Source organism: Cyrtonyx montezumae, unplaced genomic scaffold (assembly GCF_038088225.1).
Source record: "Cyrtonyx montezumae isolate F1298 unplaced genomic scaffold, pur_monq_1.0 scaffold_10, whole genome shotgun sequence".
Taxonomy (NCBI): domain Eukaryota; kingdom Metazoa; phylum Chordata; class Aves; order Galliformes; family Odontophoridae; genus Cyrtonyx; species Cyrtonyx montezumae.
Window position 1 is genome coordinate 31,084,426 of NW_027071826.1, and position 21,462 is coordinate 31,105,887.

The 21,462-nt window shown below is 39.6% G+C and overlaps 1 protein-coding gene across 4 annotated transcripts in view; it reads left to right on the plus strand.

Moving 5' to 3' along the window:
• Window positions 1-21,462, plus strand: part of SMOC1 (SPARC related modular calcium binding 1) — a 119,494-nt gene that overhangs the window by 67,778 nt on the left and 30,254 nt on the right. For 3 of the 4 annotated variants that reach the window (XM_065754635.1, XM_065754618.1, XM_065754609.1), the window contains exons 6-7: window positions 8,327-8,416; window positions 12,529-12,609. In XM_065754635.1, coding sequence (XP_065610707.1) covers window positions 8,327-8,416; window positions 12,529-12,609 — 171 coding nt within the window. The remainder of the gene's footprint in view (window positions 1-8,326; window positions 8,417-12,528; window positions 12,610-21,462) is intronic. The other variant, XM_065754627.1, reaches the window with a different exon arrangement.

Below are 21,462 nucleotides of genomic sequence, written 5' to 3' on the forward strand. Positions count from 1 at the left end.
CTGCTCTTCTCTTTTTCAGTGTTCTACCTCCACTTTCCCTGGGAAGTTTACTTCCAGGATTGCCTGGACCAGACATGTACCATACTGCCTCTTTCTGACTTAATTCCTTTTCTCTCTTTGTTACTATGGACAGTTTTCCTTCTTGGGAAAAGAATTTCTAACAGCCCCTCTGTGGATTGATGTGAGCTTTTCCAAATAATTTTGTCATAACCTACACTGAAATGTACTTGGGTTCAACTTTTTTATATCGATGCAGGGACTGGCTCTCCTTTATTCACTGTTTATTATAGCAGTTTTCTTTACTTTCAATCGTTTATATCCCTGAAGTTATTCCTTTTCTTCCTCACCTCTTCACTGATCTTTTTCTCCAGGGAAAAATATTCCACTGGGGAGGTGGGAGAGGAGGAAGGGAAGTGCTGGATTTACAGACATACATTGCCCTTACCACAGCAAGGCTTTTTTATGCCAGATGATCATTGAAGGCCTTCAGGTGGTCCTCACTGCCAGCTGTCACTGTCCATTGGGAAATAGGCCATGACTTTTCAGCAAGCATCAGGTAGTCATGATTTTTGTTAACAGGAAGTTTTTAATGCCAGTTCCTTAAACTATTTAGACTCCTTCAGTCTTTTTGCTATTCCCCCATACTTCCTTAGATATGAATATCAGCAAGGGGATGACTTTAGACTTTTGAAGGACAGATGGGTGCATAGCACAATGTAAACTATTCTTTGCTTCCTTAGGAGCCTCTTTCTGTAGCCTTCATGACTTCTTTCGATTTGAAGGCATTGTGATAGCTTTCCTAAATGTTGTAGTTGAGCTTATACCACTGAAGTTAATGCTGGTACATAAGAAAAACAGCCATGCTCAGTGGTGGTTGCAGGTTCTCTTACCTTTATCTGTTCAGAATGTTGCTAGAAGCTGTGAAACCTCAGTCTGCAACAACAGGCAGTCTGCAGTCATGTCTGAAAACTTCCTAGGTGACGGAAGCAGAGCCTGGAAACTGAGCTGAGGCTTCACATCCCCATTCCTCAATGGGTAATAAAACTAGCATTCTTTAACTGTGCATTGTGACTGGTGAGGATGGGCTCACAGCTTGCATGATGCAAAATTTTATGTTCTAAAATCATCTGCTGCAAAGTAAAAGTGAGGTACAGAATTTGAGAAAACAAGAAATCGTATTTCTCTGGCTTCAAAGTTCATTACTGACAAGTTAGAATAAAACGGAGATTGCACAAACTTGAAGCTCCTTGCCTTTCTGCCAAATTAATAGCGTTATAGTTGGATGATTTGCTTGGGAAAGGAGAGAGCAAGGTATGAGACTCTAGTTTGAATTAGATAAGTGCTCTAAATACTAGCTTTAATTATTTTCAAGTTCTTGCTTTGTCTTTTTCTTGGTAGTGTGCCCATATACCTGAGGAAAAACATGTTTTGGAATGCTACGTTTCTGTAACTGGTTAAAATAACAATTTTCCAAAAGTACTGAAGCAAACTTAACATCACCAGAAAGCTTGATTATCTGAGCTTTTATGAATGTTGCTTGTTCCTAGAATAACATTTATGTCTTTCTTGGCTTTAGCACTAAAATCCGTAAAAGCTCTGTCATGAAAATAGTAAAGCATAATGGCTTAGTTTTCATTGCTGCATTGTTCTCTGTACAGCAGTATTAGAAAGATTTTTTTTTCGTCCTCAGAAAGGTTTGCATAACTTATGTGAGTCAGGTATTTAAGTGGTAATTACCATAGGGCTTGGTTCAACCTGCAAAGTTCAAATCTGAATCTGGATCTGAACTTTCCCAGAGGCAGGGGGTGTGTTTGGACATTGTGTTGGTTTGACCTATTATAGTGCAAACTCTAAAATGCAGGTCCAGATGTGGACTGGGATTCTCTATCTTTCCAAGTGTGTGATATTTAGGGGAACTTTGTTTAAATGGAGTCTTGTGAAAAGAAACAATTGAAATAATATAAAACTGGATCTCCTTCTGGGGAAGGTGTCCCCAGCATTGTGTCTGAATGGTAGTTTCTTGCTGTGCCTTTATTTTTCAAAGGGAGCTGATTGCTGAAAGTTGTAAAGAAAAAGAAGAGGGCAGCCTTATTTTGGCTAATTACTGAAGAAGTAGCTTGAGAAGTCAGGCAGTAAATAAGAACATGAGATTTTAACCGAGATACTATCTGAATCTTGGGATTCTGCAATTTTAAAGCCACAGAATCCCAGAGACCAGAGCAGCACCGTTAATACAGAGTGCTGCTCCAGGCCTTTTTGACACATTTTCTTTTGAAGGACCAGGAGCGGGAAGAGAGAGCTCTTTGTTTGCAGTCAGAATAAACTCATTGTACACCCAGACAATTAACTCTTCAATCGACTTGCCAGCCTCTGTAAAGCACTCCGGTTGCTTTCTGTCTATCTCCAGTGCTATTCAGACACTTAAGTGCACCAATGTTTTTTGTTTATTATTCTGAAAAAGTCCCTCACAAGAATAGTCAGAGCAGATGAACATTGTCCTCTCAGCAGCATTTATCTCCGCCTGGCAGTGAATGTGTCAATCAGAAATCAAAAAGCCAAACAGAGGAGGCTTTGAATTGTGTCACAGGGGTCAGAGTTGCTTCCAGCTGTCTGTGCGTGGGACAGGCTTTCTTGGAGGGCAAAGAATGGTACTGCCATACAAATGCACCAACTACATTGGACCACAAAGTCCTCGGGGCCTGAGTGGCTTTTTTCATGTTGACGCACCTGCGAGGGAGATGTGAGGAGGGAGGTGGGGGGGAGGAGGAACTAATGGATTCCAGAACAGCCTGCATTGCTCCAGCATACAGAATAGTAGATATAGGGAGGGAAAAGTCACTCCAGTGGCTGTGCTAGTCAGCCTGTGTAGGTAGAGTTCCTTAAGCCCTTTCTGTTGGGATCTCAGACATATTTTCACTTTTAAAAACAAACAAACAACCTCTTCTACATTCTGTCTGTCTGCAGGTGTCTGTGTGTTGTTATACTTGAACCAAACACACTGTTGCTCCTTTCTTAAAATGAAGACAATGGAGAGTGAGAGCTTACTTTCACTAATCTGGTTTTGAAAGTTGTTATTTTCCTAACAGCTGCGGGATCTCCATGCATAGATTTCTAGGGTGTGAAAACTTGTCAGGGAGGTCTCTCTGCACTGGTGCATTTCCATTTCAGCTACTTGGCAAGAAATTATCTTGATTTGGCTGGATTGTAAGAATTTCACATTTTTTTGGCATGAATGCTAACTTTCTGCATTTATACTGGCAAAGTATGTCTGTGCATAAAAGTTGCATTGGTTATTAGATTAATTACAAATTGCTGAAACTGCTTCACTTGGTGTAGGAGAGGACTATCATTAAGGTAACAACTTGCTCTACCTGTACAATACTGGAAGGGACATGTACTTTTGTACAAAACTCCCATACAGTGTAAGCACAGTTCCTGTCATGCTCTAAGTTGCTTATTTGGCCTCAGCTGTGCCCTGCAATGGCACATCAAAATGGGTGGTGATTTGTGGAGAAATCACCTGATACTGAAAACAGGCTGCCTCCTCCTAGCACAGAGCTATGCGTTTAAAGTTGTCATACTCTTACTACCTTCACTGTTCAAGCTGTAGACCTATGAGCAGACTAGGTTTTGTACAAGGGGACAACTGACCCTATAAACATTCTAGCACTCTTTAAAACGATACGAGTGTGAAGAGTGTGTCATGGATGCCAGTGAGGACGCAACAGATGGTCTACTGAAGATGTGAGATTGCTTAGAAAGAGAACAGATTTTAATCTGTTAGCATGATGGTGCGAGTATACGGATGACTTTTACAGTATTTTCCTAGGTAGGAGATGTGATACAGAAATTTAATTCCATCAATTATCTTTTCCCTCTTCTCCAGTTTCCAATAGATGATGCTTCTGGCAAAAACAGTAACTGGAGCAGCAGGCAGTTACTTCACATTCTTCCATAGTCACTTATGCCCTTCCTATGTCAAGGAATTTACTTTTGTCCTGGCATAACTTAAGTTGCTCATGGTCTTCGTGCCTGTAGTTCAGAGTATAAAAATCACTCTAACAGTCATCTTGAACTGGATTTCCTTGTCCTTCAGCCCCAATGTACCCTGCAGATATTCTGGATATGGATGCTTGCTAGATATTCAACAAGAACAAGGATAAGAGAGAAAAGAATCTTCATCTTAGTGGAACTATAAGGGATTCCTGCCCACCTCTAGCAATGTATCTGGACATGCAAGTAGTTGTCAGTGGTTTGAGTTTTTGTCAAGCTAACACAAAGTAAGTTGTTTGTAAGCTTATGAACCTCTGTGTTGTGATAGTGCAAGTGGGCTTCATGCTTGAAGGCATGGTATCTTAATGTGGAAGTGACTTGGGGAAGTTATTGGACCTGTCTATTTTGTTGTTGTCGAAGGTAAGATAAAAAAGACCAGTTTTAGTTTGGTACCAACTGAGTCAGAAAAAATTTCAGTTCAACTTAGTCAGATTGACCTCAGGAAAATGGAGGCTTACTGAAAAAGTTGTTCTGTGGCTTTCATACTCTGTCCCATAAGAGGTATTCTGTTGGATAATGCTGTCTTGTAGTCAGTGGTTGTCTTGAAAAACAAAAGTGGATTTTTGTGCTGGGTTGTGAAATATGGAAGAAAAGCATGCTGATTTACTCTTCATTAGGGCTCTGAGAATCTTCTACAAACAAGGGAAATTTTATCTTTGATTCTGTAGCATGCTGTTCCTTATCTGGAAGTATTGCCATCTAGGGGAGTTAGGAAGCACTCACTTGACCTCATTGATCTCTCTATTTTTGACAAGCTCTGCATGAGCAGCTATTGCAGTTCCACATCGTTTTATTAAAGTGTGGAATTTGAGTGTTTTCTGAAGAAAGGAATAAATCACACCTGATGAACACACTTTCTGACCTTTGGCTCCACATAACCATATGCTGTACATCTCACATAATATCACAAGAGATTCTGGGTCTCCAAAGTAGTTTGGTTTTTCTATTCCCTGTTAAAATGCTTGTCTGAGTAGCACAAGATATTTGTTCTAAGTTTTTAGGTATGCAGAATAGAATTTGCTCTGTTTACCAGGAGCAAATAGGCCAGTGGAACAAATGTTTAGTTATGAACGGTATATGGAGAGGGAGGAATAATCAAATGAGAGCAGACAAGCGTTAGGATTGTTATTCTGCCCAAAGTAAATGGCAGTGAAAATTCATGTCATAAACTGGTTTTCAACAGAGACTTAGTGAGAGTTGTCCAGTTTAAGAAATAGGCTTGGTAGTCTCCGAGTCAAGAGGCTGGCAGCTGAACAGGATGTTTTTAATAAACTGCATTTTTTGGTCCTTTATGTGACTATTCCATGACCTTTGGAAAAAAAAAAAAAGTCAAAAATATCCCTGACTTTTGATTTTTGAAATACGGTGGATGAAATTACAGAGCTACTGTTTATTGCATTTTTTTCTGGTGTGTGTGATGAAAGAACGGTGTACTTGAACAAGAAGGGAATAATTTTGCTTCCCTCTATTTGCAAGATTCTTAACACTGTTCTGAGTGCTGCTACAGTAATGGATTTAGTGACAACTTGGCCTTGGTAACTGAGTGAGGAAATGATTGTGTTGTTCCTAGAGCACAGTGAGATGATCATTTAAAAAAAAGAAAAGAAACAACAGCTTTAAGGTTAGCTTGGTATTTTTGTCTGTTTACTGCATTTGTTCTGTTAATGTTTAATAGATTAATGGCTGTCTTTGTACAAAATAAATGGTACAAAATCCCTATTCTCTAAGTGTGTTCCCCAATTTCACGCACACACAGGTAAAAGACAGAAAGATGAGCCATAAAGAAATCCCCTGAACCTGAAGCATCCTGAGTTCTGCCAAAGTTCACATAAGAGTTTGGATAAAAAGTGCTATGGCTCAGATCCACATCTAATTTTTCTCCATTGTTGGCTCCTGGGTTGCTGCTTTAAATCTGAAGAGCAGTTCTGTAATTACTTGCTGCAGAAGCATTCATACAAACAATAGAAATTAACTTATTATCATAATGGTAATTTCTTTATGCCAGGTCTCTTCTTATTTTATGTAACTTATGAATGATTTACCTTTGCAGTTGCTTATGGGTTGGTTTCTCAATCTGTAAAACCTATTGTGTGATAGAACAAGGGATAATGACTTTAAACTAGAAGAGAGTAGATTTAGATCAGATACTATGAGGAAATTGCTTAGAGGGTGGTGAGGTCCTGGCACAGCTGCCCAGCGAAGCTGTGCATGCCCCATCCCTGGTGGCATTCAAGGCCAGGTTGGATGGGCTCTGGGCAATCTATATGATCTTTAAGGTCTCTTTCAACCCAAGCCATTCTGCAATTCCATGATAGCATATTGCTTACTTTTTCATTACAGCATTAAGTGTTATCCTAAATAAATAAAAAGCAATCGTTGTGGCTTCTGAGATACCTTGTATAAGCAGAGCAGCCTATTCTGGTGACAAAAGTGAAGATCAACTATTTACTTTTATCCAAAGATTCCTTTTAAAAGGCAAGATGTTCTTTCTTGTAACTTAATGAAAAATAAGGGAATTGTTCCAAAAGATCACTTGCTTAAACGTTTTATAAAAATTACTGCTTGTCTATGTTACTGGTAACACCCAATACAGGAAAACTCAAAACAGGAGTTAACTGAGAAATGGTAAGTATTTTCTCTTCCAAATTGTTTTAATGTTTAACAGTGAGTGCAGCAAAAAATAAATAAATACACTGAGAGGGAAAATTACTTAAAGGTTTTCTCTTGCTCATTTCTTCAGTAGATCTCTAAGGCTGAAATGGAATTACCAACACATTTTTTCTGTGAGTTAGATGGCTTTGTGTATAAATACATAAAGTTAATGCTGCAAGGAAGAGGTTTTCAGTTGTTTACTCACTTTATGAAACTGCAAATGTGGATTTTGATTGAAAAATAATCCATGGGACTGTTTCCCATCTCTGCCCATCCCCTTCCCTTCAGTGGTCTTTTGAATTCTTTGATGTAACTTGAGCCACTAAAAGGAAGCCAGAAGTCAGATGTTGCTACCATAGCAAGCAAGGGTTGACCTGTATGCCTCTCCTTCAAATGACTTATGCCCTGTGCATCTGATACAACCTAAAAGGTGGTGGTAACCTGCCTTCTCTGGCATGGACTCCTCTCCAAATGATTTTTACTGAACTTGGCAGTTCTCCATTGTAGGTTGTTGCCCACTTTCCTGATGCCTATGGTCATCTTTGCCCAGAATACATGAGAAAATGGTTGCTACAAATTGTGTTTTTTTCAAAGCCACTGTTTTCTGGAAGAAAGGAAAAAAAAATTCTACATTGATTACCTTTTTCTTAGTTTATACCCAAACAATATTCTACATTCTGATCTTGCAATATAACAAAAAACACTTTCCTATATAGTTTGTACCAACTTAGCCAAAATATTTGATTGTGGGAATGTTCACTTGATGCTGTCCGTTGTTCCATTGCTGTGTAATAATGATTCAGGCTGGGTCTTGAAGTCCAGATCCCTCTGAGCATTGAGAAAAGTAGATCCAATGTGAATTCAAGCTGTTTCTGTCGGTGTGATGGATAGTCATATTTGGCCAAACGGAGTGTAAGCTGAACGCTTTTCCCTGTGGTCTGTCTCTACATTTTGTGATTTACATTTCCCATGGAATCTATTTTGATTGAAGATTTTAATTATGAAAGACCTGTGGTCAGAAGACATGGAGCACTCTTGCACATGAAAAAGTTATTTTAAGAGAAGGTTTCTCCACAGTTTTTCAATTAGAAGGCATTGCCACAGCATTGCAATAGAGAACACCTTGATTCAGACATTGTAAGAAACCAAGATTTGCTATTGACTATCCCCTTTCTAACAGCTCTGCAGTGAAAACTGGTGCCTGGTTCTGCACAGGTAAGTTTCAGAAGAATAGCTTTTCTTTTGAACAAAAAGAATAATGAGAAAGACACAACAGGGCAGCAATCCCTAGACCTGTGTTGTCACAACGAATGACCTGTGTGAGATGTAGCCACTTAAACCATTTTGATTGCCTGCTCAGTGCAGCAAGTGTAAACTGCCAGGTGATTCATACTGGTGGTTATGGAGGGTGAAGGAGGGGAGGGAGGCTTCTTTAGAGTCTGAGGGTAGTCTGCATGCTTGCTATGTAAAATGTTACTGCTGGTAGCATAAACTCTGAGTGATTTGGTTTTGGTTTTGTTCTGTCTGTCTTCTCTCTCTTCTGGACTTGGCCGGGCCATGTACAAATCCCAAACATTCAACAGTACTGGAGAGTAGATAGTATTTACCTCAATAATGGTAGTTTCTTTTCGATTCTTTTTAACTCTCAATTCAGATGACGGGTCGAAGCCAACGCCTACCATGGAAACCCAGCCTATTTTTGATGGAGAAGGTAAGAGCAACCTTTTAAAAAACAAACAAAAAAAAAACAAAAAAAAAACCCCAAACCTCCTCCCCACCCCACCCAAAAAAAAAAAAAAAGTGAAAAAAGATACATGCCTCACTCTTTTCCTTAGGGTTTACAGCTCAAACTTTCTTTATCCTGCAAAGCAGAAAAGCCAGTGAATCTCATAAGTTATCCAAATTTCACAGAGCTCTTGGGACCTCAGGCATTTTCCCTAATCCTTTTACATCCTCTTCTCCCCCCTGGAATCCAACAATAACAGCAGTTGAACAAATTCCTGGGATAACCTTGGAGGGAAAGGTGTCATGGCTAAAAAATGTCTTTTGAGTCAGAAATGGGAACTTCCTTTCGGTTGTCCTTTCCCCTTGCTCTCTTCGCTCTCTCGATGCTGTGAATTTTGTAACCTCTGCAGTGCATTACAGCTTAACTACAGGGAGGACAGAGCTAAACCACAGCTTGTGCATGTTGATTGGAAGAAAATTGCTCATGTGTTTTTTAATATAGTAATTACTTTCATTGATGCATATACTATCTGAGCTAATGAAGACAGTGTCCTGAGTCTACTTAATTCATAGCCCACCAAGGCAGCTTCCTTTACAAATAGGCTAGTTTTGTAATTGTATTGTTTCAAAATACCAGGCTTCAGTCCATTGGAAGCCTTGAAACAAAGGTGAAATGGCTGTCATCAAGACTTTTAAATATACAAACAGAAATATTTACCAGTGGGGATACTTGTCCTTGGGTAGTGAATGGTCCTATTAGCAGCTGAGCTGTAGGATCAAGTCTAGGCCATTCTGTGACCGGTTTACAATTTTTAAACTGGATTAAAGGCAAGAGTAATTCATACTGCTGATATTTCCTGCTTTCTTGAGAAAATGCAAGGCAGGAATGGAGTGTCTGTTGTTGTTGCTAAAACAAGCTTATTTAATAGCAAGATACTGTACTCCTGTCACTTCTAGAAATCACATGTATGTAAGAATCTTCTTATGAGCTTTATGAAACAAAACAAAGTGTTTGCAACAAGAAGCATTCTCAAATAAACAGTGGAGACTAAAGCCTAGTTAACTCTCTCTTGTTTATAGCAAACGAAAGTTCCTTCTGGCAACTAGCTGATGTTCTATTAAATTGCTGTTTGCAATCACAGCATGCTTCTGGCCTTTAAATCTTCCCATGAGGGAGTGCCTATAGGTATTCAAAGGAGAGAATGCACTAGTAAAATGCAGGAGTAAGCTAATCTAGTTAAAACAGCCTGTTCAGAAAATCCTTCTGTGAGCAGCTCTACACTTCAGTCATTTTAAATAGAACCGGGCAAATTTATTGAGAAATATTGCTGTGAACAGATCTTTTCTTGTCCTTATGTGACAGGCAAAATCTAAAAACATTTTGTCCTATCTTTTATGAAAAGTATTTTCAGTCCAAAACTTTTGGATTAATTTCTTAAATCAGGAAGTGTGTAAGAACACTACAGAAGAGAAGGCTTAAGGCTGACCTTGTGGCAGCCTTCCAATACCTAGAAGGTTATCTAAAAGATGGAGACAGGCGCTGCACAGTAATGCATGATGGGAAGATGAGAGTAAAAAAACCTGAAAGAATGTATTCAGACTGAATATCAGGAAAAGCCTTTTTAGCAGTGGAGCAGGCTTCCCAGAGAGACAGTATGATCTACTCTTCCTTTCCGAGCCAGTGTGATAAAGCTGTGAGCAGTGTGGTCTGATCCTGTAGATGGTCCTGTCTTGAGCAGAAGGTGAACTAAAGATCTAGGGATGTTTTGATGAACAGTGTTTTTGCTGTGAGCAACCACATCACAGTGCTCAACTAGAACTGTCTCCCAGTATCCCAGGTAGTTCTTCTTGAGGAGCAGCTTGTAGTTGGTGTTGGATGCAATTGTCAGATGACAGAAAAGCTTAGAACATTCAGCTATCAGGTCTGTACTCTGTGTAGATGTTCAAAGGAGTTAATGTCCAAATCTCATTCAATTCCTGTGTATTTAGGATTGAAATATCTTTTGGGTTCTGGAAAATCTGTTTATTCACAGTCAGGCAACCAGAGTGGATCTTTTAATATAAGATGAATGGACAATAAAAATGTGGATTTCTTTCCATGCTGTATTTTTGGATGCCTACCTCAAGCAACAAGAGAATGACTTATATCAAGAGGCATTAAATATGCTCAGCTGCCCCTAAAACTTCTACTACATACTGGAATTCAACATCTCTTAGATGAAGGCTCACCTTTTTCATGTTTTCACCTACATTACACGTTATGGGTATTCACATTTTTGACATAGTAAATTCCCCACCCACTTCCTACCCTTCTTCAAAGGGCATAACAGAGCAGTGCTAGAGCCACAGAGTGTAGATCCAATAAATTAAACTATTTTGTTCAAGGTTTCTATTATAAAAATTCTTTCAGAATTTTTTTGAATTGCATTACCGTACAAATCTCAATGATTTCTGTAGAGATATCCTCATAGGACAAGATTCTCCACTACAGAAAAGTGTTTGAATGGCCCTTGCTTCAGTTGTAAATAAAATCGTTAATTAAAAAAAACAACTCACAAAAGCTTTATTTCCTCCATACTCCTAGACCCAATTTTCTTAGCATGCAACCACTATTTACTTTCAACATGCAAATTATATATATCAGTCTTACTTAAAGATATGCACTGTTGTGTCTTTAAAGGCCCTGACCCATTTTTTTATCTTCCCTTAACTTCGCTTATCCCTTCCTTTTCGGCTGTAGATGTATCCAATGCAGAGTCAGAGCTAAGTTTAATCCCAAACTTGGGAGTTTGGATCCAGCGCTTTGCTTTATGGCCTTTTCTGCTTTTGTGCTTCTCCCTTCCCTCATCCAATGTTTTATTTGATGTGGCTATTGAAAAATATAAAAACCTAAGCTATGTGAGTATTTGTATTTTATAGGAGCACGTAATGACTGATAATAAAGTAGTGTAGTGAAACTTGCAGATAAGGCAGTCTTTGTTAAGCAAAATTCTACTACTGCTGGGATATCTATCCGTGTTCAACCTGTACTGTCAGATAAAAAAAAAAAATGCCCTGAGTGTGATTACAGTAATATTTACAGTCCAGCATAACTGAAAACATATAGGAAGGGAAGATTTTCATTTTTCGTTGGTGCACTTTTAATGTGTAATCAGTTTCTCCTGTTGTCAGCCAGCTTCTCCCTTGTTGAGCAGATCCATGTAAATGTCAAAAACAGCAGGAAAACCCTTGTAAAAACTTCTTGGAGGAGCTTCTTAACACAAACTCCAGGATCTAGTGTGTAAAGCATGCTCTTGTGGAAAATGAAAAATGTTCAACTTACAAATATCAGTGCTGAAAATGTCAGCTGAGGAACTCTAGTCTGTGGTACCAAGTACTGCTTTGCTGTTAAATTCTATTAGATACTGTTGTTTTGTCATTTCCATAAGGAGTTGCTTAAGGCAGGTTCTGCTGTGCTCTGAAATTGATTGTAACAGTTCAGAGGAGGAACTCTTAGCACTTTTATCACAAATTTGTTTTGATATCTTGGCTGTAGAGCATTAGAAGCACTTTTTAAAACCAGAACTTATTTCTTTAACAAATTTCCCTTTAAGCCTTTCCAAAAATATACTGGTTTTTGGCCTATTTGAGTTTTGTTGTTGCTTGTTTTTGGGATCTGACAAAACTGTGGTCAGTTCTGCTTGAACTTAAAACTATATTTAAAGTCTGGGTTGATTTTTTTTTTTATTCTGGATTTCATATATACTTACGTGGAAACCAGTATATGACATAGCACACAGCTTAACTAAGTATTGAAGAGAAAGGCTTTAGACTTTAGAATCTGGCTAAGAAGTGGGAGTTGGAAGGAGAAAATAATGTTTTGCCAGTAGAGAGACGCTCTCTGGAAGGTGAAGATAGTGAGATAACCTCATGGCATATTTACAAATACTAGCTTTTATGTGGTGGGAAACTTGACTAGGGGGTGAGCTGATGTCTACAAAGATGACGGATCATTGAAATCTTGATTGTAGCAAACACATTGCCCTCACAAGTAATGACCATGTGTACTCATGAGTTGCTGCATGAGTTTATTTAAGACAGTTGTTTTTTCTCTTTCAGAAATCACAGCACCCACTCTGTGGATCAAGCACTTAGTCATCAAAGATTCCAAACTGAACAGTTCCAGTATAAGGAATTCAGGTAATGCTCCATCTTCAAAAAAAAGAAAAAGCTTGTGGGTTTTTTTTTTGTTTGTTTGTTTTTTGTTTGTTTTTTTACTAGACTGCAGTTGCTCATGTTCTTTTCTGGTTTCCTTTATTTTTTTTTTTACTCCATTATAACATATATGGCTGCATCTGCATTGCAGGACTAGAAAGGCAGGCTAGAAAAGAATTTCAGGCAGCATGTGGTTTTTTGTGTCCATAAGGCCACTGCAGATGTGCCACAAAGGGTGTTTGTCTCCCAAGCCAGAACTAGGGAACCTTTAATTTCTTCGTCTGAAAGATTCATCCCAGCCAGTTTTCACCTTTGTTCTACTTGCTGATCTGCAGTTTTTCATGGACTTGCAAATTGATGCGTTTGTCTCTGAGGTCTTTGCTATGGATTTGATCTAAGCAGCTGAGAAAATACCACTGAGGGTCTCCTTGCAACTTCAAGATTCTTCTCTGCAGGGGGTATTTCTTAATAGAGTAATTGTTGAATTATTTCACAAGAGAAAGTAAGTTACTTATGTCTGGGCATAAATGTTGAATTTATATGGGCAGTAGAAGGGATGATAGAAGACTGAAGAAAAAAACAACAGAATAAAGGTATGAATGTGAAAGGGAAAAGAGGGGACTAGCAAAGATATGAAGCTAAGCTGTAAAACTTGAGATTGGAAATGAGAACTTAACTGTATGAATTAACTGTATGAAGTATCTGAAATTACAAGAAACATGAAGGAGAGTTAAGTAGGAGAATGAGGGTAACTATGGTTTCTGCCTGATATGTTTTAACTGATGTGGAAGAATGTGAGAAGGTAAAAGGTACATAAAGAAAATTGCCTTAAGATGCCATGAGTTTGCTCTGAGGTTTCAGTACAAGCTGCTGCTATTGCATGTATTTTACAAGATTAACAATTTCCAATTCCAACAATTATTGGAAAATTTCAGTCCCCAGAACAGTTAAACTGTGCTGGCTTGCAGTAGCTGATCACATGGTACTTCTGAATAAGCCAGAGAGCTTTCATTGACCATCTACAATTCCTTTACGCTCCTAGTGCTCCTTCCCCACTGTAGGGTGAAAGCAGGGCTAGACCATGGTTGTCTTGCTGCAGCATGGAGAAGAGTTCTTTGCAGGAGGGGACCCAGTGTTGCCCAGACCCCAGTTTTAGAAAGTGTTCTGTGCCTCATCTCCTAACCATCTTTGCAGTAGGGTAGTCAGATTCTCACTTGCCAGTGAGAATCATCCAAAAGTTTCAGATGATGTAGGAGAGTTAACAGTCTTCTCTAGGGAGGTTTTTCACTGAAGAGCAAAAGCAGCTTGTGTTTGCCAGCTATCTGCGCAACCATTTTATTCACAGTGCAATTGAAGGTGACAATTTAATATGAAAATCCTATATAATGGGTCGTACATATCTTGGGGGTCCATTTTTACAAACCTGGTAGCTGTGATGAAAATAAGATTTCCCAGATCTGAGTTCTGATAGGCTACAACCTGACTCAAGAGTTGGGAGTGTTCTGTACTCAAGAGCCTGTCTCCCACCCTTTGGCCTGGCAGAGCTGAAGTAGGCTACCTTTCATGTTGTTCAAGTGTTTCCTCAGGAAGCTGCCTCATGTGAGCTGGAGTTCTGTATGTGAAGAGTTCCTTTTGTGAGCTTACCCATTTTCCACATTTTTTTTCCAATTAGTTATGATGTAATTTCTGGTATTCAAACAAGATTATTGTGGGTACAAGCTACAAATCAAAAATAAGTGGTCTTCTGGAAAATTCAAGATTTCCATAACAGGTGGTTTCTATAGCATGCTAAAAGGAGATGTGTGGTTCATCTGACTCAGCCTTTCTTGTGGCCCTAACAGGCACTCGTTAAGAGTCTGAGCTGCCAGTTTTAGACCCAAGTTTCCACACCAGGCCATGCAGTCATCTCAGTTTTTTACAATGAGTTATTGATATCAAGAAATGCTGCCTCATCAAAATGGTACTATGGTGTAGCTGATAGGAGATGTGAGCTATTTTACTTTCTTTCAGCCAGCTAAGCCTAGTCCCCTGTTTGGTACCTTTCATTCTTGACCCTGTATGTGAAAAGACAAAAGGGTTGGTGGGATTGAACAGCAAAGGGCCAGTAAGATGGATTATGATTTAGAATGTTTTTTCAAATATCTTCAAATCTCTCTTGGATGAAGATGATGATCAGCTGTTGTGGAATGGACATTCAAAATTAGGGGAAGTTTTTAACTGCTTTTGTTCCTTAACAGCTTGAAATACTAATGCTCAACACACTTCTGATTTCTGATCAGCACTACCATTGAACATCTTGGAAAGCTAGTGCCATCACTATACTGACTGAGAGGAGAATGTAAGAATTGCTATATTGAGACAAATAGCCCATAATTTGCTATCATTCTCTTTCTGGTTAATGTTGAAGTGAAGGCTTCTAGAATAAAGCTTTGAGTAAGCCAATTGCCAAACTATCCATTTTAGAGAGATTTTTAGCTGCCTTTAGCTAGAGTGGTGAGTTCCACAGTATGTATTAGGAGAAAAAGAGGAGCAAGGAAGAAAAGGCTAAGGAACTGGCAATGTTCTCTTCAGTCCTTTCTTTAGGACAATTAAGAGTGAACAGATAGCAGTACTTCCAACATTGTTGTTAATAGCTCTTCTCAGCAAGGCTTTGGGCCTTGTCCTGTGTCTGGGCTTTGCATCTATTAACATCTTGACGTCTGTGTGGCTGTGTACCTGATGGGAGTGAGGAAGTTGGGAAGATTTGCAGAATTTGTTGTATCCATCTTGGTAGTAGGGATGGGTAGGATACTTTCTTGCTACTGAAATAGCAGAACTGAAAGCAATTTGAGTCAGAATTTCCTGCATCCCATCAGAATGAACCAGCCAGCAGACTGATGAACACTGCAGAACTAGTGACACCTCTGCTTCCTCCTAAAACAAAATGCCCATATTACACGTGCATTCTGTATCTCACAAGAGCTGTTTCAGAAATCCGAGTGTTCTACTTTCCATTTAGTGTGGGTGAACAGGAGAGGTTCTTCTGAAGCAGTCTTTGTTTTGAAGCATTTATGTTTTGTGTGGTATGTGTAAATACAATTAAGCTAGGGATTAGGAAAATCAGAATTACTCTTTCCTGTTGATTAGAGTACTTGACCGAGATACCATGCGTCTCCAGGTGTTTTGCCAGTGAATTTTTCTGTGTTAGGCAGAACAACATTGCTAGGAGAGATTGCTAGTTCTTCTATCTCAGTCCACCTTCCAAACGATGACTAGATCTCTTTCTCACTGGGGTGAGTTACAGGTTGAAATACTCTTGTCCAGAGGCAGGAATCAAAATGTGAACATGCTGTAACATCTAGACTGTTAAGCTAAAGAAAAATTGTGTTTTTCTACACTTACAACTAAGCCTTTTGATATTTTTTTTTTGTGAATCTTAAAAACCCATAATTCAGTTTTTGTGTTTTGTTTTTTTTCTTTAAGGTAAAGGGAACATCTAGATCAACACAAAATATTTTGTTTGCTGTGGCACGATGATAAAAATATTTTGATGTTTGTTTGGTTTGAATTGATTTCCACCTTTTCTAAATGTGCACACACACAACCCCCAAACTAAGCCTGTTGTTTAGCACTCACCTTTGTGATGTGTCATTTATTTTTAATATTGGCAGGACAGGAAGGGATACAGATGGGATTTTTGCAATGGCTATTCCTTCATCAGCATGGGTAGGATTGCCTTTTCATTCTACTTTTACTTTTTCAGACTTGTACTGCCTCCTCCTTCCAGTATACTCCAGCCTAGAACAATCCAAATGATTTATTTTTTTAAATACTTCTTACTCTAGGGAAGTGCTTGATAGTGGATCTTACTTATAAGAATATAAATCTGATGTCAGCTTGTTTGGGAGCACCCCATCTCCACTGAAGAATCCATGGTTGTTCTTCATTTCTAGGATTGGGTTATCATTTATGATATCCATTTATCCATTTATGCTACTTAGTGATTTGGTTTTGATTAGCAAGAGACTCGAGCCTATATCCAGCTTACCGTGACAACCTTTAAGAAAACCACAGAGTGATGTAATGAGCTCATGCATGGAAAAATAAACAGCTCTAGAGAAACCAGCAGTAGCAGCCTCAAGTAAATATTCTGTAGTCACAGGGGTTTTGAACATGACGTTATTGAAGAGGAAGAATGAGTAATACATTAAGGTTAGCGGCTGAAGACAGGATAGTGTGTGTGTCAAGTTTAAAAAAAAAAAAAAGTAGCTGTTTATTTCAAAATCCTGCTTGTTGAATGGGAGCCAACTCCACATAGCCTATTCTGTTCAGCTCTGGCACTCAGGCAACATTCAAGCATCTTATGTGACAGCTATCCAGTGATGATAGAGCTTTCTGTTGGTTGGAGCTCTTAGTAGACAGGGTTGTAAGTATAAAGGAGCTTTGAAAACAAGAATGGTGGTATTCACCTTCCAATGTTTTTTTTTTTTTCAATTGAATTCATGTGGTGTCCAATCTTTAAAGTTTATAAAAGAGAGAAGTAGTTTGAAAGCTGTATGTCTGTACATACTGCTGCAAGAAAAAGCAGCAAACATACCTGGCCATGCCAAAGGGAGCCTATGCATGGTACGACAATGTAGTTTATCTCCAAAGGTATGCACAGTGAGGTGAAATGTGGTTATACCAGATGTATTATCAGGACTCAGGTTCTGTGTGATTTGTCTGCTTTGTCTTGACTTTTTTTTTTCCCACGTGCAGGAGAGGAAAACAAAAAGTGAGAAAACCTACCCAGCACCCCACAATAGCTCCCTCCAGTTCTCATCTAGGAAGTGATGCCATTTTGCTGCATGACTTTCCTAATGATCAGGGGTAGTTGTTGCTCACAGGGGAAGTATACTCATGTTTCCATAGGCACATGGTATCTCTCTAGGATTCCATACGTTGACAAGGAGTATGCTTTTAAGCCGCTTATTTTGAGAACTAGTGCAGTTCCTCCTGCGTCAGGTTGTCAAGTGAGGCCAACCAACATACAACAAGGCAGAATCTACTGATTTGCCCTTAAAAAGGAAAGTGGAAGTGACACCAAAAATAGCCAAGAATAGGCAAAATTTTGTTTTATTTGTTAGTAGGCTTTTCACTTAGTAGTGAGGACTAAACCTAAGGAGCTTGAACTCCCATATTGTTTTCCAGAATGAGGAGTCTGTAGCCATTCATATTGAATGTATTGTTATTTGGAGTTGAAACAAATTTCCTTGTGCCTTGGAAACTTGGAACAGCACAGAGACCAGGGAGTTGGAGGTGGATTCAGATGAGACTCTTGAAAGCAAAGCACTGTTTCAAAGGGGGCAGTTTCTCACCTGTGCTTATCCTTTTCTGTCTTCTCAGTCACATTCCTTAGCTGTCCTGTCTTGGCACACTGCACTCCCCACCTCATTATTTAAAAACATGCGAGTCCATGGGATTGTGCTTCTCCTCCCCCTACTTTCCTCCTACTTTCCGCTTCTACTAAAATGGTTGTTAGTTGTTGTGTTAATTCCAATCTTACTGTCTCTCCGTGCCATTGTGTTACTGTTACTATCTAAATGTCTGTCACAGGATTGTAGGCTCTTCTCCACAATCTGTGGCTGTTTACTGTTAGGCTACCAAGTGGAGGAATCAAAAGGTGATCTCACTTCAGCAGAGAACAGATTGAGAAAGGGAGGTAGAATGGCACAAATGTGGACTAGTGACATCTGAATATAATGTTTCAGTGACATTGAAACGGGAGCATTTTGGAGTGTGGGGGTGGCATCCTAATGTAGACTGCAACCCTTCTTGCTGAACATTTTGGTAACTGCTTCTGCTCTGGACTTAACACCTAGGAGAGCAATGTCTGTTGAACTTTCCTGTAGTTGTCAGATACGTTGCTTGGAACAAGAGTTCATGAAAGGGAACCATGAGTTGGAAAGATTTTGAGTTTTCTACTGTCTGCAGGTTCATGCTATTGGGCTAAAACCTGTCACTTTACTGTCCCACCAGTCAGAAATATTCATCTTAAAACCTTGTTGGTATTCCTCTCTCCTCCTTCCTTTTAAAGAGAGTTTTGTTGGTTTGTTTGTGAACAGGCAGGTGTTTGGTTTTGTTTAGGAATTCATTTTAATTTAGTTTCTGGAAGTGAAGCAAGATCAGGAGAAGCTGATATTTAATATTACACAAAAACATACTAATTCCTTTCAGTTTGCACTGCAAATTGCTGTGCTTTTCTCTGCCGAGTTGGTGCTTCCTTGGAAGACATAATGTGCTGTATTGTGTTTCCCTTGCTCTATCCCCCCTTCCTGCTTCATCTGTGGTTCAACCACTGGTCTTTATGGCTGTGTTGGGGGATCTTTGTCTTTTCCTCCCTCTTGGAAATTCTAAGGAAGTCTGATATGTCATACCTGAATGTGATTCTCCCACAGTCTCAGTGAGACAGGTGTGGTGAAGAAGGCAGTAGGTAGTGGAGAGCAGGACCAGGACCCTTCCCAGACAGCCAGCAAACAATGTCATAAATAACATGCCACTGGGGACCAGTTAATCTGCTCTATGAAAAGGTGCAAAGTATACAAGTGGGAAAAATAACATTGTATAATAAGCAGCATGCAACCATAGGTGTTAAACCATATGCAGCTAGGCAAATAAATGAAGCTCCCCCAGAGTGCTATGTGATAAATCATTCCCAAAGAATTCACTCACTCCCCCCTCCCTATCCCCCAAAGAAAGAAAACAAATTACTCTAGACATGGAGTCATGACTACTACAGCTGCCAGTTAAGGAGAGTGGACAGGGAGCAGTAGGAGGGGGCAGTAGGTGTCAAAGATGTAAGCCAAGGTAAAAGGAAAAAAAAAATAAGCAAAAAAACCCAACAGCTACATTTAAGGTTAATCTGATAAAATTTTTGAGGGGAAAAGGAAAGGAAATAGACAGCAACACCACGCACTGCCTGAACCTATAGTGACAAGTGGAGAGAGGAGAGGTCAACTTTATGGAGTTTGTTTTGCTTTTTAGTAGGAGCTGATTCATAGTGAAGGAATTACATTCATTTGCTGAAGTGAGTTCCTCACTGTATATAATAACACAGCTCAGTGCAGACTTGTGCTTAAATCTACGCTTCAGGCATCCATTTGAGCATATGCCGACGCCTGCTGATAGACTACACGTACTGATGCACCTTCTCGTCTTTCTTGGAATGTTCCTGCCAACTTCAAGGGAAAGATTATAGTATTTCTGAGGAGCCACAGATAAGGAGAGGTGGTAATAATGGCTGGTTCTGAGCTCCCATGTTCACTTTGGAAAAGCGTAAATTTACTAGGCCTTTCCTAAAACCAAAAGCTCTGCTAGGGTTTGGCAGTTATGAAATTGAGGACCCAAGTGGTTTGCAAGAAGCCAACTGAAAGAAAAATTGGTTCAGTGGTACATGGAACAGCATCTCCAAAAGTGTCTGCTGCCCCTAGCACTGTACAGGGAGGCTGCAGATATCACCTAATAGAGCACAATGCTAGGAAAGCACAGAGCTGTGTACCAGAACCACTGGAGATCCCTATCTATTCAGTGAAAGCTTCCTTTTCTTGTCACTTTAGGATGGAAAAAATGATATTCTAGACTTCAGTGGACCTTAGAGATAGAGCGAGTAGATGAAGGGAAGATGGGAAGTGTGCAAGGTCCTGCAGGACTATCAGCAGGGCTTGTGCAGAACATCTGAGGTAAATGCCAGCTGTATTCTCTTTCAACAGCCTCATGTTAACAGAACTATGAACTATGTTGTAAGAGTGCTGTGTATATTTCTGTATGGAGAGGGTGAATAAAAGCTGCTATCCTCATCTTCCTTTTCTTTTTGCAATCCTCACAATTTTGCATTTTTCCAGACCACCAAAATAAAGTGGTCAGTGGGGATCGGTGAGTGTGCTTGTGGTACAACTCAGAGATGTCCTAGCTGTGTGTTTTCAGGCTTTTGAAAGGCATGTAAGTAGTGGGAAAAGTCTCCTGGTAGAATATCCCAAGGGTTGTCTCTGAAGAGTCAGGAAAGGATTTGCAAAGAACCTACCCTCACAGCCAGGCAAAAGATGGGACTGTGTTTAAAAAGCAAGGCAGCCTTCAATCTCTTGGAGCACGTGAGAGAGGAAGATGTGTAAAGTTGGCATGTGAATGGAAGAGCATTTCTCTGGTTTCATCAGTTGTAATGCAGGGAAACATGATCCTGCTGATATCATCATTCTCCCACCTCATCTTGTTCTCACTGAACAGGCTCTGACAGTGCAAAGCTGCAGTAGATCTCTCTACAGTTGAGACCTGCAGTTTGCATGGCATAAGGCTTTTTAAAGCTGCAATTCAGCAGAATTGTTCTGGGAGAAATACTGACTTCAGAGATAGTATCACCCTGTAGTCTTTCCCTTGCCTTTCAACCCAGATTGTGGAAAGGAGCTATCTGCTGACAAAGATGTGGTGAGAGTTGTTTCATTGTCAAATATCTGAGTTCCATATGCTATTGTCATTGAGTTTCTAAACCCTAACCATTTTGCCCAGAAACGACCTGGCTCAAGACACTGTCCAGCAGTGACAGCTAGTGCTCCTGTCAGAGGCAATTCCCTTTACCTCCTAATCAAGTGCTAAATGCTTCTGGAAGAAGCTGATCTGTCATTACACGAAGAGACTAATCACACTGCTAACTTGCCTCCTTCTTTCCCCTCTCCTACACTCTAGCAGTAGCATAAAAGAGGAATGGTACTCTAATTAGGTAGACCAGTCTGAAATATTTCTTACCTGCCTGTGACAATTTTCAAAAGCTTTCTGTTTGGTGTCCTATAATTAATTATACACTTACAATACTGTAAAAATGCTGTGCTC